This window comes from Pseudorca crassidens, chromosome 4 (genome assembly GCF_039906515.1).
Source record: "Pseudorca crassidens isolate mPseCra1 chromosome 4, mPseCra1.hap1, whole genome shotgun sequence".
Lineage (NCBI taxonomy): Eukaryota > Metazoa > Chordata > Mammalia > Artiodactyla > Delphinidae > Pseudorca > Pseudorca crassidens.
Genome location: NC_090299.1, coordinates 60,949,576 through 60,964,958, shown reverse-complemented (window position 1 = coordinate 60,964,958; position 15,383 = coordinate 60,949,576). Strand labels below are relative to the sequence as shown.

Below are 15,383 nucleotides of genomic sequence, written 5' to 3'. Positions count from 1 at the left end.
AGTTTTGTTTTGCTTTTTTTTTTTTAACTGAAAATCCTTAGGCAAGCCCTCTGATTCATGGGATCAGGAAGCTCAGGGTGGGAGGAAGAGATCAACACAGGTAATTTTGATGAGCATCTAGGAGCGAGATATGTTCTAAACATGTTGTAAAGACTGTGTGAAAAGATGGCTTAATGTCACCACAAATATTTTTAGTAAGAAATGCAGTTGTTTCCTATTTAATAGCTTTCAAGAGCACTGACATTTATTTTGTTACTCTGCTGTACATTTTACAGTCCATTTGTGCCGGTGAGTTCAGGGGATACTCTAATTACTCAGAACCATATGGCCATGGCAAGCAGCTGATAAATGGGTTACAGTTTCTTTCCAGGCTACAAAATCATCTTTGCCTTGCTTGGGAGAAATCTGGGGCCTTGAGCCAACCCTCACTTGTTTTATTTTTAACAGAAGTCGCAGCTTTATATGTAGATACTTCACGACTTGCTTGTTGAAGTGAGGTACCATCTCTTCAGGCTGGAGCCTTGATAAGGCTCATCAGTTTCCATCCAAGGTTGTCAGTCTTACCATCTGCTAGTCTGATGGTCTGAGTCTGTATCTCCACCCTGAGTAACACGCGGTACCTGCAGGCCAGGCCCCCATCAGAGAATAATAAGCGGGAGTAGTCTGATAGCCAGGTCTGGTCAAAAGCTGCATCACAGAGAATTGTTTGAAGAAGATGCAGCCTGACTGTTTTATTCTAGAGGTACCCCCATATCAAGCTGAGCCATCAGAAAGCTGTTTCTAAAATATCTTACCTGGCTACCCCTACTTTATTTTCTGATTTATAAAAGAGAGTTTGAATTTCTAATCACATGCCCTGGGAGTTTCTCCAATAGTTACATTATCCAGCAGGAGCATTGGTATAGATAACTGAGAATCTGTTTTCTTTAATTTGATAATTATAAGTTTAACTCGATACCAATATGCTAAAACTTATTAAAATGGGACAGGTTGGAAAAGTTTGATTCTCCTCCTCCATATAGTACTGTTTTTTGTTAGGTGGGCTTATGATACAAAGTGGAAGTATATCACCTTCCAAGTATTTCACAACACCTAGCATGTCTCTGCATCTTTTATATTCCTGGCTCAATTTCTGGCTTGTTTCTTCCAACAAAATTAACCATTGTTCTTTCATCAGAAAAAATCATACTCAAGTTACAAATGGGTCATTTCTTCATTCTAACTAAAAACTTGTACATTTTTAAAAATATGAAGTGAAACTTTTCTGCAGTTTGTGAATGGAAACCCTCTACGAATGGGGGAAATTTGTTATAATGTTGTTTTATTCCACTTATTTTATCAACCAGGAATGTATTAGTATCAGATGACAAAAACCTGAAGGATAGTTTAAATAGACAGGGATTTGTTTTAACAAATCTCTTGCTAATGCCATCAGAGAACAAGATTCTTCCTATTTATTTTCTCCTCACTCTGGCATCCTTACAGTACAAGAATTTGTCCTCAGGCTTTTCATCTCAAGGATGCTTATTACATTCTAAAATGGCTTTGTGCTTCTAGATGTTGTTTCCCGAGAAGATGGAAAGGCAAGGAATGAAAGTCTTTTCTTTGAAGATGTGTCTCTCCACCCCCCTTCTCTTGCCCCCCAGGCCAGGAATTATTTATATTTTATTGACCATAAGTATGACATATGTTCACTCCTAGCTGCAGGGGAGATAGGAAAATAGTACTTTTGCTTTTAGCTTGTACAACAGGAGAGACAAAGAGAAGACCTGTGAATTGTTTCTTTCACAGTCTCTGCCAGAAGTGTCCTTCCTGAAAGTGGACCAATATTTTTTGCAGTCGTCTTTAGTATGGCTACTTTTTCCTAGTCATAATTTAATTTAGGAATTCAGAACACATTTAATCTGAACCTGTTCACATAGATAATTCATTTTTCAAGGTACAGATTAATTATATTTTTAAGGTGTGAGATGGTTGATAAATCAAATTCCAGAACCCTTATGGCTAGATAATATATTGCAAACTTTAATGCTTCGAAGGCAGACTTTGTAGCCTTTTGAACAGTTTCTAATTTTGGTAGATCAAGCTGAACATAGTGGCTGTAGGTGCTGAACCAATGGCAGCTTTCATACGAAAATAGCATTAGAGGAGCTTTTAAAGAATCTAATTGAAGGAAGAAGAAAGTAATAAAATATTGGAAATGAGATAAAATTGTAATATAAGTAGTGCTTTTGGTTGAGACCAAATGAGGAAAATAATGTGACAGAGCAGAGGTAACGACATACAGCAGAACAAAGAGTGAGCAGTCAGACGGCTTGGGTTTCAGTCCCTTTCTACCATGTACAGCCAGCCGCACTTTCCGCCTCACTTTACCTTTTTGAGCCTCGGTTTTCCCTTCTTTTCATCTAAATAGTAATTATACCAGCCTCACAGTGTCATCTGGCTCCCCCAACTGGAAAACGGCTGGGCACATGGTAAGGATTAGTTCACTGTTAGTTCCCTTTTTTAAATGGCTAAAGGTGAAAAAGTGCCTAACTGTTAACAGGTATATGTAGTTCAAGATCTATGTCCTAGTCAACTTATGTTTCATGTGAAGAGACCCTTGCTTTATTAATAGCCTGTCAAGCTTCAAATGCTATCGTGTTACCATGTATTGAAAGTGACTACCTTTTATAAAACCACTCTCAATCCATTTTTAATGAAATAATTCCATCTTTATATGTTGTAGTAAAATTTGATGAGATTTATTAAATTTTAGAGAATATAAATGTACTTTCAAAAATCCACATTTTTGTTTATAATTTTTTTGTTTTTCTCCAAACTAGGATTTTAAGAGTGGACTTGGTATTACCATAATTCCTATGAATGTAGCAAATGTAAAGCAAGTGGACCGAACTGTGAAACAGTCTTTTGAAATAATCACTCCCTATAGGAGTTTTAGGTAAGTTATATTTAAACATTTTTTGTTTGTACTACTACAGGAAATCTTGAGTGATCCCCTTGTACGTTGCCAGTGGTGATTTTCCTTCTTATAGGATACTTAATAAAATTATGTTCTTACTTTTTCATATTGTATAATTTATTAGCCAGTATATAAAAATGTGCCAATAGGCACATGAAAAGATGCTCAATATCACTGATTATTAGAGGTACACAAATCAAAACTACAGTGAGGTATCACCTCACACCAGTCAGAATGGTCATCATTAAAAAGTCTACAAATAATAAATGCTGGAGAGGGTGTGGAGAAAAGGGAACACTCCTGCACTGTTGTGGGAATATAAATTGGGGCAGCCACTATGGAAAAGAGCATGGAGGTTCCTTAAAAAACTAAAAATAGAGTTACCACATGATCCTACAATCTCACTCCTGGGCATATATCTGGAGAAAACTCTAATTTGAAAAGATACATGCACCCCAGTGTTCACTGCAGCACTATTTACAATAGCCAAGACATGGAAGCAACCTAAATGTCCATGGAGAGATGAATGGGTAAAGAAGATGTGGTATATATATATAATGGAATATTACTCAGCCATAAAAATAATGAAATCTTGCCATTTGCAGCAACACAGATGGACCTAGAGATTATCATACTAAGTGAAGACAAAGACAAATATCATATGATATTGCTTATATGTGGAATCTTAAAAAAAATGATACAAATTAACTTATTTACAAAACAGAAACAGACTCACAGACATAGAAAACAGACTTATGGTTACCAAGGGGGATGGTGGGGAGGTAAATTAGGAATTTGGGATTAACATATACATACTACTATATATAGAATGGATAAACAACAAGTACCTACTGTATAGCACAGGAAACTATATTCAAGTACCTACTGTATAGCACAGGAAACTATAGTTAATATTTTGTAATAACTTATAATGGAAAAGAATATGAAAAAATATATGTATATATATAAAACTGAATCACTCTGCTGTACACCTGAAACAAAGAAAAAGTTTATGTTTTTACTTTTTCATATCGTGTAATTTATTATCCAGTGTATAATAACACCTTGAAAAAGTGATTTGAATAATCATACAACCTGAAAGATACTAATTTCATGAGATTTGTGTAGTTTCTTTTCATAATACCTCTTTTTCTTAGAAGTCTTGGTGATTTTTGATCCAGAAACATGTGAAAAATTACTTTATTTTGAAGGTATATAAAATAAAAAGAGAGATTACATTGTCTTTAAGCTGTATTGTTATTTTGCCCTCTTTTAGCCTAACCAAATACAGTCTGTCCTTTAAGAGCAATCCCTAATTACAACTGCTCCGTGATTTCCTAAAAGTAACCTCAGCTCAAAATGTTGCTGAATTTAACGGATCTCATAGCACGTATGATCAAATACCTTAGCATTCTGATACATGTCTTGTATTATGGCACTCTGGTAATTGCTTTATTATGACAATGAAACAGAAAACTTAATGTGTGTTCTTAATATGTGTTAATAATCTGTAATGACTCTCTGGGTGCACCAGTCTCCCAGCACCTCAATGTGTTCATCACCCTGAAAGCTCTTCGAACCCTGTTGTTTGGGGGATTTTTTTTTTTTTTTCCCTCGGCATGTGGGATCTTCCTGGACCGGGGCACGGACCCGTGTCCCCTGCATCGGCAGGCGGACTCTCAACCACAGCGCCACCAGGGAAGCCCCGTGTTTGGGGGATTTTATGGAGGTTTCATTTCATAGGTAAGATTGATGAAATCCTGGGCCATTGGTGATTAACTCCACCAGCCTCTCTCTCCTTCCCAGAGGTCACGGGGTAGGGCTGGTTGAAAGTTCCAAGTCTGTAGTCACATCTTGGTCTTCTGCTGACCAGCTCCCATCCTGAAGCTGTCTAGCCTTCAGCCACAAGCTTTCTCATTAGCGTATAAAGGACTTTTATCATTCAGGGTATTCCAAGGGTTTGGGAAACTATATACCAGGAACCAGGGACTAAGACCAAATATCTATTTTCTATTGTACCATATGGGCTCTGACCAATCTCTATAGAGAAGCAGAAACCACTAAGGAATTTATCAATATTATAGTGATGATGGAACCATGAAGTGATTCAAAAAATATAATCCATGTAGGCCACTCAATTTCTTTATAGATTACAGAGAAAATGTTAATCCTCTGTTGTTTTCATTGTCTCTCAAAACATTTTCATCTTCAGAACAGAAAATTTTAGTATTAAGCATCATTTTGTGGGTCACTGACTGAGTTTGGAGCACTTGTATGTAGCACATTTTCTGGCACATTATAAGTACTCAGTAAATATTTCTTGAAAGAGTGAACTGATGTTTTAATGTTTTATTCCTTCACTCAGGCACCCAATAAACACTAAGAATTACATGGCTAAAAATGAGTTAGAATTCTGTTAGAATACTAATCACTTAAAACTTTTTTGATTTCTCAGTTTCTTAAAGCCATCTGGACATTCTTCTATTTTAAAAACAAGAATCTATTTTTAAGACAAAAAATCAAAATTACTCGTGGGTGTTTTTGATAACTTAGTTTCAGACTATGGCATATTTTCTTGGCAAAATAAGCCAATGGTCCTGAAACTCTGCCAGTCTCTTATTGATTATTATGTAACCACTGCTTAGGAAGCATGACTTCTCTTTTAAGCTTTTGACCTAACAAGGTGATTTTTATATCCTGGTCAGAAAAGTGTGTATGTTAATTTTGGTTCAAGATAGGTAAACAAAGTCATAAGCAATGTGGAAAGTTAAAGGAAAAAAATAGATTTCTCAATGAGATGATTTTTAACAGAAAAGACTCCAACCGCCTGGAAGGCATATTTTTCAGCAGCTGTTTGATTTATGAGTGAAATGAATATGCAAACTGAACATACTGCTTAATTGGCTTTTACAAGGGAGATCGATAATGCAGAAACGTTCATTGTTTCAGCTTTACAGCCGAGTCTGAAAAAGAGAAACAAGAGTGGATTGAAGCCGTGCAGCAATCGATAGCAGAAACTCTCTCTGATTATGAAGTAGCTGAGAAGATTTGGTTCAATGAGTCCAACAGGAGCTGTGCAGATTGTAAAGCCCCAAATCCTGACTGGGCATCCATCAATCTCTGTGTTGTCATCTGTAAGAAGTGTGCAGGTAATTAGAGATAAGTTATGCTCATCACTGTTTGGTGACAGATTGGCACTGAATGCTCTTTAGTGTCGTATATACTGTGTCCCACCTAATGGCTATGAAAAATAAAGACAGAGAAAATTTATTACATTTAAATCAAATTTAGAAATATCATTCTAAACTTCTCTTATGCATGACTTAAATATAAAAATTGATTTTTAAGCATGTAATCATTTTTTTGTGCCTGCTGGCCCATGTATGGATTTTAAAAAGACAATGCTGAAATTTTTAGGTTTTGGATGAATGTGTTTCAGAATGCACCCTGAACACGCTTGCACTTCGTATGATTTGTCCCTTTTTCCTCAGTCATATTTTGTAAGATCTATTTTTCACATCAATCTGCTCTGTGCTCTAATCTTGGTTCACCAGATCTGAATTTTTATATAGAAGCGTTTTCCAGGTGTATTGAAGTTTATGAAAGTAACCAGTACTGTGACTAATTTTCTTCTTGTGATCTTATACCTTACAAACTATTTGACAGCTCCTTGTATTTGGGAGGTAAGACAGCTGTCCAAGTGAGTAGAGGGAATGGACCCTAGCTTAGGTATGCGACCGTGGAGGTCTTGGAAAAAGTTAGCTACAACCTAAACTTTCCTTCAGCTTTTCAGCTCTACCAGGTACTGTGCTGTTCCTGGGAATTGAAATGCTCTGTAAGACAAGACATGACATTTCCTGCACAAATATATAAATAGTAATTGCAATAGAGTGTGATAAGGGCAGGAATAGTGTTGAGCACAGGTTTCACTGAGAGAATGCAGAGGAAGAGCACCTCAGAGCAAAGACAGGACAGCTGCTTCAAGCCCTTCAGACTTTTCTAGAGCTCTGTGCTACCACATTTGTCATCACACTGAGCTGATCACCTACATCAATAACAAGCATCAGTTAATCCTCCTTGACTTCGTATTTTTTCCTAACCTCTTCTCCTCTCCAGTCTCACTGGAAGAGATAGCGTTTGTGTTGTTTAAGGCTGCTCTGTCTACATATGTTCCCTTCCTTTCCTCTCTTCTCAGGATCCTCACCCTGTCACTTATTCACTCTCTGTGTAAGTACAGTTGGTCCTCCATATTCATGGTTCTACATCAAACAACTGTGGATCAAAAATATTTGAAAAACAAAAATTTACAGGAAGTTCAAAAAAGCAAAATTTGAATTTGCATGTACCAGCAACTATTACATAACATTTTATTGTATTAGGTATTAAAAGTAATCTAGGGGGGCTTTCCTGGTGGCGCAGTGGTTGAGAGTCCGCCTGCTGATGCAGGGGACTCGGGTTCGTGCCCCGGTCCGGGAGGATCCTACATGCTGCGGAGCAGCTGGGCCCGTGAGCCATGGCCGCTGAGGCTGCGTGTCCGGAGCCTGTGTTCCACAACGGGAGAGGCCACAACAGTGAGAGGCCCGCATACCGCAAAAAAAAAAAAAAGAAAAAAGAAAAAAAAAAGTAATCTAGACATGAATTAAAGTATACAAGGATGTGTGTGGGTTATATTCAGATACTATGGCCATTTTATACAAGGGATTTGAGCATCCTCGGATTTTGGTATCTGTGGGTGGTCCTAGTGCCATTCTGAGATACCGAGGGACAACTGTATTGAACTATGGTTTATTTGGTTCAGCATATAAACTTGCATAATTCTGTTAACACCAGCTTTCTGAAAACTTACTATTCTCTTACATATCATTCTCTGTTCCTTTTTCCTTTCATAGACAAGACACTTTCAAGCGTAGTGGTCTGCACAGGTTTTCTTTAACTTCCTAGTGTATCATCAGCATCCTGTAATCAGTCTTCGTTTCTCTTGCCTCCAGTAAAAATATTTTCACCACATTTACCAGTGTATTTTACCTCTCAGTTTCTGTGTGGTCAGTTCCTATCTTCTCTGCCTTCTCTGCAGTATTTGACACTCTTGACCAATCTGTCGCTCAGTGACTTTCCATCCTCCCACAACTTCTGACACACCATTTTCTGTTAGTGTGCTCTTACTACTCTGGTCATCCTTTTCCAGGTTACTTTTCCTTTGCCTGCTCCTAAAATATGTGTGTTCCCTTGGATTATATCCTAAGCTTTCTTTCACTCTGATGTTCCTGAGTGAGGTTGTCATTTGAATTCAATACTCATTTTTAAGCAGGGGATTCTCACTCTGTTGGAAACTCTACTCTTATAGCTCCTGCTAGATTCTCAACTTGGATTTGCCCAAGATACCTCAAAATTAACATGATAAAATGGAGCTCTCATTGCTGCCCAGCTCATTACATTAAACTGTATATTCTCCTATATTCCAAATCTTGGTCAGAAGCAATACTATCTACCATACACTGAAGCCTAAGCCTTGAGAGACCCTCTTGACCCTTCCTCTTTCCTTAAAGCCCACCAGGTCCCATCAGTTTTATCTTCTGAATATCTCTAAATCTGTTCTCCACATTATTTCTTTTCCTGCTGCCTCAAGTCAGATTCTTTCCTAGGCTACTCCAGCATCCCTTCTTCCTGCATGCTTTTGAGCTTGACTCCTTTTGGTGTTGCCTTTCTGTAGTCTTCGTAAGTGCAAACCTATGCAGGTTCTTGCCATGGTAATTCTAGGGCTTTGTGCTCTGAGTAGTTTCCTTCTCAAAGAATGGAGGAAAGGAACCTATGTAATGTAGAGAAAGTAATGAGAGGAATGAGCTTTCTCATGCACATTAGGCAAAAGGTCCTTAAGATCAAGGATGATGTCTTATATACCTTTTTTCTATCTCAGCTTAGAAAGAGTCTGACATATGCCTGAATGCCCAGTAATGGCTGAATGATGATTTATACAGCAGAATTAAATTGATTATGGTAGAATGCTGGGCATTCTCTTCCAGGCATAATAGTAGAATAAAGAATCGACTTTAGATTTTTAAGTAGGCATTTATTACAGTTGTAGCTAGTTTTTTTTAAGAGTAAAGGGATGATATCTGTATTCACTCACATAGGTATAATTTACACAGACCCATTATAAAATGTTTTCAGTGACCTACAATTTCTAGTTAATTACCAAACAATGAAAAAAATATATATACGTATATACACATACACACACGCACACATACATGCATATGCACGCACACATATACACACATGTACATGTATACACACTTTTTAAAAGTGTAATTTTATACCAGTACAGGGTGGTGATGGTGATTTCTGTTATCTTCAGTGTGGTTGGTTATGATTCCTGTATGATTGCCACCACTACTGTAGGGTGGAAAGTAGGTATTGGTTTGTTTTAAGTTCAAAAGATATATTAATCCACACATACCTATACACGTACATATACACTTTTCTTTTAAAGGTAAAAAGTTTACATACAAATTCAAATAGAAATCAATTGTTTTTTGACTTCAGGGCAACATAGATCTTTAGGACCAAAAGATTCCAAGGTTAGAAGTCTGAAAATGGATGCCAGCATTTGGAGCAATGAACTCATTGAGGTGAGTCCGACTTGACTGTGGTGGTGGTCAGCAGAGGTCCAGGAGGAGGTGTGCAGTGGGGTGGGGTGGTTACTTTAAGAGCTCTCTGATCAAGTTCTCACCACATTATAAAAATGGCTTATAGCCTGTTTGATAGTAGTAACTTTCTACTTTAACTTTCCGAATGCTTCCTAAATGAGACAGTTATTTTAAAAATAAAAAATACAAGGAGCTTTAATAGTAAAAACTACTTGGGGCTTCCCTGGTGGCACAGTGGTTGAGAGTCCGCCTGCCGATGCAGGGGACACGGGTTCGTGCCCCGGTGTGGGAAGATCCCACATGCCGTGGAGTGGCTGGGCCCGTGAGCCATGGCCGCTGAGCCTGCGCGTCCGGAGCCTGTGCTCCACAACGGGAGAGGCCACAAAAGTGAGAGGCCCGCGTACTGCAAAAAAAAAAAAAAAAAAAAAAAAAATAGTAATAACTACTCTTAAAGGCTTGACAGCTTTTTTTAAAGCCAGAATTGACTTTCTTTCTTTTTAACCCAGCATGGATAAAATACCAGAAAAGTGAATGAAAAAATTTGGCAAAATCGACTATTCTTTATCTTGGCCATGCTCTGTCAGTAACTGAGATCATGTCTAACTTGCTGTCTCCTGTATCCATTCTCTGCTCAGGTGTCTGTACCACTCACTGTCAACCACGTTAGCCCACCTACTCAGCCATTTTAAATGAATCTGTCTCAATGTGAGCTACCTTCAAAAAGTAATATATATACTACCAAACGTAAAATAGATGGCTAGTGGGAAGCAGCCGCATAGCACAGGGAGATCAGCTCAGTACTTTGTGACCACCTACAGGGGTGGGATAGGGAGGGTGGGAGGGAGACGCAAGAGGGAGGAGATATGGGGCTATATGTATATGTATAGCTGATTCACTTTGTTATACAGCAGAAACTAACACACCATTGAAAAGCAATTATACCCCAATAAAGATGTTAAAAAAAAAGTAATAATGCTTTTGCTGCAATTTGTGTTGCTTGCAGTTTCTTTTCTAGCTATTCTTTTACCACTATTACGAGCAGCTAGACTATTTAAAATAGAAATAGTATCTGCTTTCACACTCCATCTTCTGGAAAAAATTGGGTCTTGTATTTTGCATATTTTGTACCAAGCTATGCTTTAATGTCATGTGAGTCAGTTTTCTGCAGATTCAAATACATTTTGTGAATTGATATGTTTTATTTTTTTTTGATAATTCAGCTTTTTATTGTCATTGGAAACAAAAGAGCTAATGACTTTTGGGCTGGTAGTCTTCAAAAAGATGAAGAATTACACGTGGACTCTCCAGTAGAAAAGAGAAAAAACTTTATCACTCAGAAATACAAAGAAGGAAGATTCAGAAAAACCCTTTGGGCATCTCTTACCAAGGAAGAATTAAATAAGGTAACCAATGAAATGTAACAAAAAACATGGATATTAAGGTCTTTTTAAATATATGCCAAGGGTTTTGAAAAAAAGTTAAAAAAAATTTTTTGCTATTGCATAATATTATTGTTTAATTTTATTTCCTTTTGTGAGATTGTGCCATTGTTTTCTTTTCCTTCATTTCACTTGAGGATTCGTTATCAATAGCGAATAAACTTCTGTCCCTAACTGAAGTTTCTATCTGACGTAGTTTCTATCTGACGTAGGCCATTAAAACATTTCTACCTACGTCTATCTGACGTAGTTTCTATCTGACGTAGGCCATTAAAACACACCATTTAAAAGTTCGACAGTTTTCCCCATTTTAGGGACAGGATACTGAACATAACTTCAGCCAGTACATTGTTGACTTGCTATCACCAAAATTAACTTCATTTACTCAATTAATTTATTTTTAAAGGCAGTAGTTTGTTTAGTGCCATTGATTTGAAGTGTCGTTTGCCTTTGGTTGAGTTATTCCAGGTCTTCTTGTGACCATTTTATGTTGCCCTTTTGGCAAAGAATTTGTTAAGCATCCTGCCCGCCTCTCCTTTATTGATTTTTGTGTTTGTTGCTTGTGCTTTTGGTGTCATATCCAAAACATCATTGCCAATACTGATGTCAAAGAGCTTACCACTTATGTTTTCTTCTAGAAGTTTTATGGTATCAGATCTTATGTTTAAGTCTTTAATACATTTCAAATTAATTTTTGTGAGTGGTGTAAGGTAGGGGTCCAATTTCTTTTTTTTTTTTTTTTTTTTGCACGTAGTTACTCAGTTTCCCAGCATCATTTGTTGAAGAGACTATCCTTTCTCCATTGAGTGTTTGTGGTGAATAGATATTTATTGCACACTCACTCATTGCTGAATTCATTTTTAGGTTCTGGGGGTACAGTTGTAGTAAACAGTAGATGTGATTCTTTTATTCATGAGAGTGATCTGCACGCAGGGGAGATTGACCATAAACAGCTGCATGCCAATAAATATACCACAGCAAATGCAGCACACTGTAAAGGAAAAGAATAGGGTAATGAGAGAGAGAATGAGGGGAAATACGTGGGATTAGATTGTGAGAGCAGTCAGAGGCTATATCCCAGTGGAGGGATGTTAGCTGTTTCACTTTCCAGTATCCTCATTTCGCAGGTGCAGAAAAACTAAGACCCGGAGATGAGAAGGAATTGCCCAAATCACCTAGCAAATTAGTACAGTCAGGTACAAGAATTTAGGCTTCTTGATTCTGATGTGAAGGAAATTGTAGAGGTTAGCTAGACCATGGTAGAAAAGATAAGTACTTTTTTAGTAGTAGACCCTCTAGGTTGGAGCTGTGAAATGTGTCCTGGGACTTCTTGGTTGTACGCTCTTCTCTGAGCTGCCCATTGGGATAATCAGCAAGTGATTGTCCTGAAGTTGCATTACAGAGAGCAAATTAACCAGTCATCTGTCCAGGTGCACCATGTCAGGAAGGAGGAATATGGTGAACCCAAGGCTAAGAAGTCAGACGGAATCAGGGTGCCAAATCAGAGTTCAGAAGCAAATGGAAAGCCAGTAAAGTGTGGAAGCAAGAAGAGGGGATGGGAAAAGTTGTGGAGGCAGCTTATTATTTCAAAGGAAAAAACATCATGTTCCAGGAGTTTTACTGTTTGTACAATGATGATGTATATCATGTCAATCATGTCTTATTGTGTCTTGCTTGCTGTTCCTCCTCCCTACCTATACTCCCTTCCAAAAGGAAAGATCCTGAATTTGTACACATCTTTCAAATTCCCAAAGCATAATGGTAATTTAAAGATTCCTCACATCCCGATTGCTCTGGAAAATACAGACATACAGACATATATGCATACAACATTCATATGACATAACAAAACATTTAGTGGATACTTCCTTACTACGTTTGAAGTATTGTGAATTTTCTGAGCATCAGCCATTGTCATAGTATGTAAACATACAAAATATCTTCCATGGCAAATATGACGGATTTGAAGATTTGGAACATCACAACATTTGAATTCAACAAAACAATGAATTGAGATTTGGACATCTTCGGTTGAAATTTAAATTCATGTAGAGCAGGCCTTTTTTTGTCTGTTGGTTAATTCAGGGCATAATGATTATTAGATTTATTTGTTAAAAAGGAATACAGGGGGCTTCCCTGGTGGCGCAGTGGTTAAGAATCCGCCTGCCAGTGCAGGGGACACGGGTTCGAGCCCTGCACCTGGAAGATCCCACATGCCACAGAGCAGCTTGAGCCCGCGTGCCGCAACTAATGAAACCCACGCGCCTAGAGGCCGTGTTCCGCAACAAGAGAAGCCACCGCACTGAGAAGCCCGAGCACCACCATGAAGAGTAGCCCCCGAAAGCTCGCATGCAACAACGAAGACCCAACGCAGCCAAAATAAACAAACAAATAAATAAATAAATAAATAAAAATTAAAAAAAAAAGAATACAGACTTCCTCTCATAAATGAATTGGCAGACTTTCACACATTTTAATAGCTAGAATCATACTTTCTTCACTTACAAATTGTATTTTCTTTTATTGACCAGGCTCTGTGTGCTGCTGTGGTGAAACCAGATGTTCTGGAAACAATGGCTTTGCTGTTCAGTGGAGCAGATGTCATGTGTGCAACAGGTGACCCTGAGCATAGCACCCCTTATCTGCTGGCCAAGAAGGCGGGGCAGAGTCTGCAAATGGAATTTCTCTACCATAACAAATTCTCAGGTTAGTCCCTATCCCTTCACTAGCCTGATCTCTCCTTATATATCCCCAAGAGAACTGAAGCACGAATCTGTTTGTTTCTCAAATCAGAAAAACCATCAGAATGAAAAGAAAATGTAATTACCAAAAAGGTGGATGATGCTTATCAAGACCCATGTTTTATTTCATTTAAAGGGAAAGTTTAGGAAATAAATCTTTTATGTGTCTTTAATTTTATAAATGGGAGATTAAAATAATTCATCCCACATAATCATTTTCACCAAAATTAAATCTGATTTTCATGCATGATTAATAAATACAACTGAAGTGCTTACTTGCAAATTTTATGCCAAGTAAAATAAATATCTCTGTATATTTATTCTGCGGTATATTTGAAGTAGTTTTTCTTCTACCTCAAAACTCACCTACATATTTATAAGCAAAGGGAAAATTGTTTACATTTCAGATTTCAGATGTGTTATTTCTGTAACTTTTCTAGATTTCCCTCAACATGACATACATGCTGAAGGTGGATTAAGTCAAGAGTCCTCCCAGTCGACGTTCCTCTGTGACTTTTTGTATCAGGCTCCTGCTGCAGCTTCTAAACTCTCTTCAGAAAAAAAACTCCTTGAAGGTATCTTTTCTTGCTCCTTTTAGATTTGTTATCTGGTAAAACTTTATTTCATTATCAAAACAATTAGGTTTAAATTTTGATTGTTTTTTTCCCTTAATATGTTAGATTTGATCTTGCGGTAGAGAAATATTTTTTTTTTAGGTTTTATAAATGCTTCCAGGCACAGATATTATTTCATGCACTGCAGCAAAGATTTACCACTGGTTTGGAATGCTGAGTGAATTCTCAGCAAAATTCAGTGACATCTACCTCAGGGCCAACCAATTCTGTTTTCAGGATTTAAGAGTTATTCCAAAGAAATGTGAAACTTAGCCCCTTCCATTCGGGACAGAAACCCTAACTGGGGAGATAATATAGATAAATGTCAACATGTAGGAAGAACTGACAAGTTTTCAGTACATATTCTGTCAGTATTCTATCAGGATGTTCTATCAGTAGTTCAGTTTGTTCTGATGATAAGTGTGTGTGTGTGTCTGTGTAAGTAAAATAAAGCTTAAGCATGGTTTCCAAAAAATGATGTGAATTAATTTGATTTAACAACCCATTCTAGGTTTGTGGCATTAATCTTAGCAGAATCATCATTTATCCACCTATCCATTCAGCTCCTTGAATCAGGCATGTGCTGGGCATTCGGCATACGAAAATGAGTAAGACAGAGGCCTCATGCTCTTGCTATATACATTTGAACTAATTTTAGAAATGTAGGCATGAAACTATAATGATCTCTGTCTCACTGGAGCAAAGAGAATTTAAGAGAGATTAAGCTGTACAGGCCACTTGATGATGGATATTCAGAGGCTTGGGAGCCTGGTTAGTAATTCCCTAGGTGGTAAAATCCAGCTATATTACTCGATCCAAGGAACAATAGGATGAAAAACTCACTGTAGAATGTTAATCTTGATCCTCATGCACTTGAAGTGATTATTTCAGTTAAAGGCTTTATTTCCCAAAAAAAATTGTAACCCTAAGCAGAATTGTACTGAGATTAAGTATACTTTATTAGATTTTCCTATAAACAG

At 37.5% G+C, this 15,383-nt stretch overlaps 1 protein-coding gene across 3 annotated transcripts in view; it reads left to right on the top strand.

The window, feature by feature from the left end:
• The window catches only part of ARAP2 (ArfGAP with RhoGAP domain, ankyrin repeat and PH domain 2), a 199,542-nt gene that overhangs the window by 80,410 nt on the left and 103,749 nt on the right, over positions 1–15,383 (top strand). For all 3 annotated transcript variants that reach the window (XM_067735692.1, XM_067735690.1, XM_067735691.1), the window contains 6 exons: positions 2,826–2,941; positions 5,912–6,111; positions 9,506–9,591; positions 10,830–11,012; positions 13,580–13,754; positions 14,230–14,364. In XM_067735692.1, the coding sequence (XP_067591793.1) occupies positions 2,826–2,941; positions 5,912–6,111; positions 9,506–9,591; positions 10,830–11,012; positions 13,580–13,754; positions 14,230–14,364 (895 nt within the window). The remainder of the gene's footprint in view (positions 1–2,825; positions 2,942–5,911; positions 6,112–9,505; positions 9,592–10,829; positions 11,013–13,579; positions 13,755–14,229; positions 14,365–15,383) is intronic.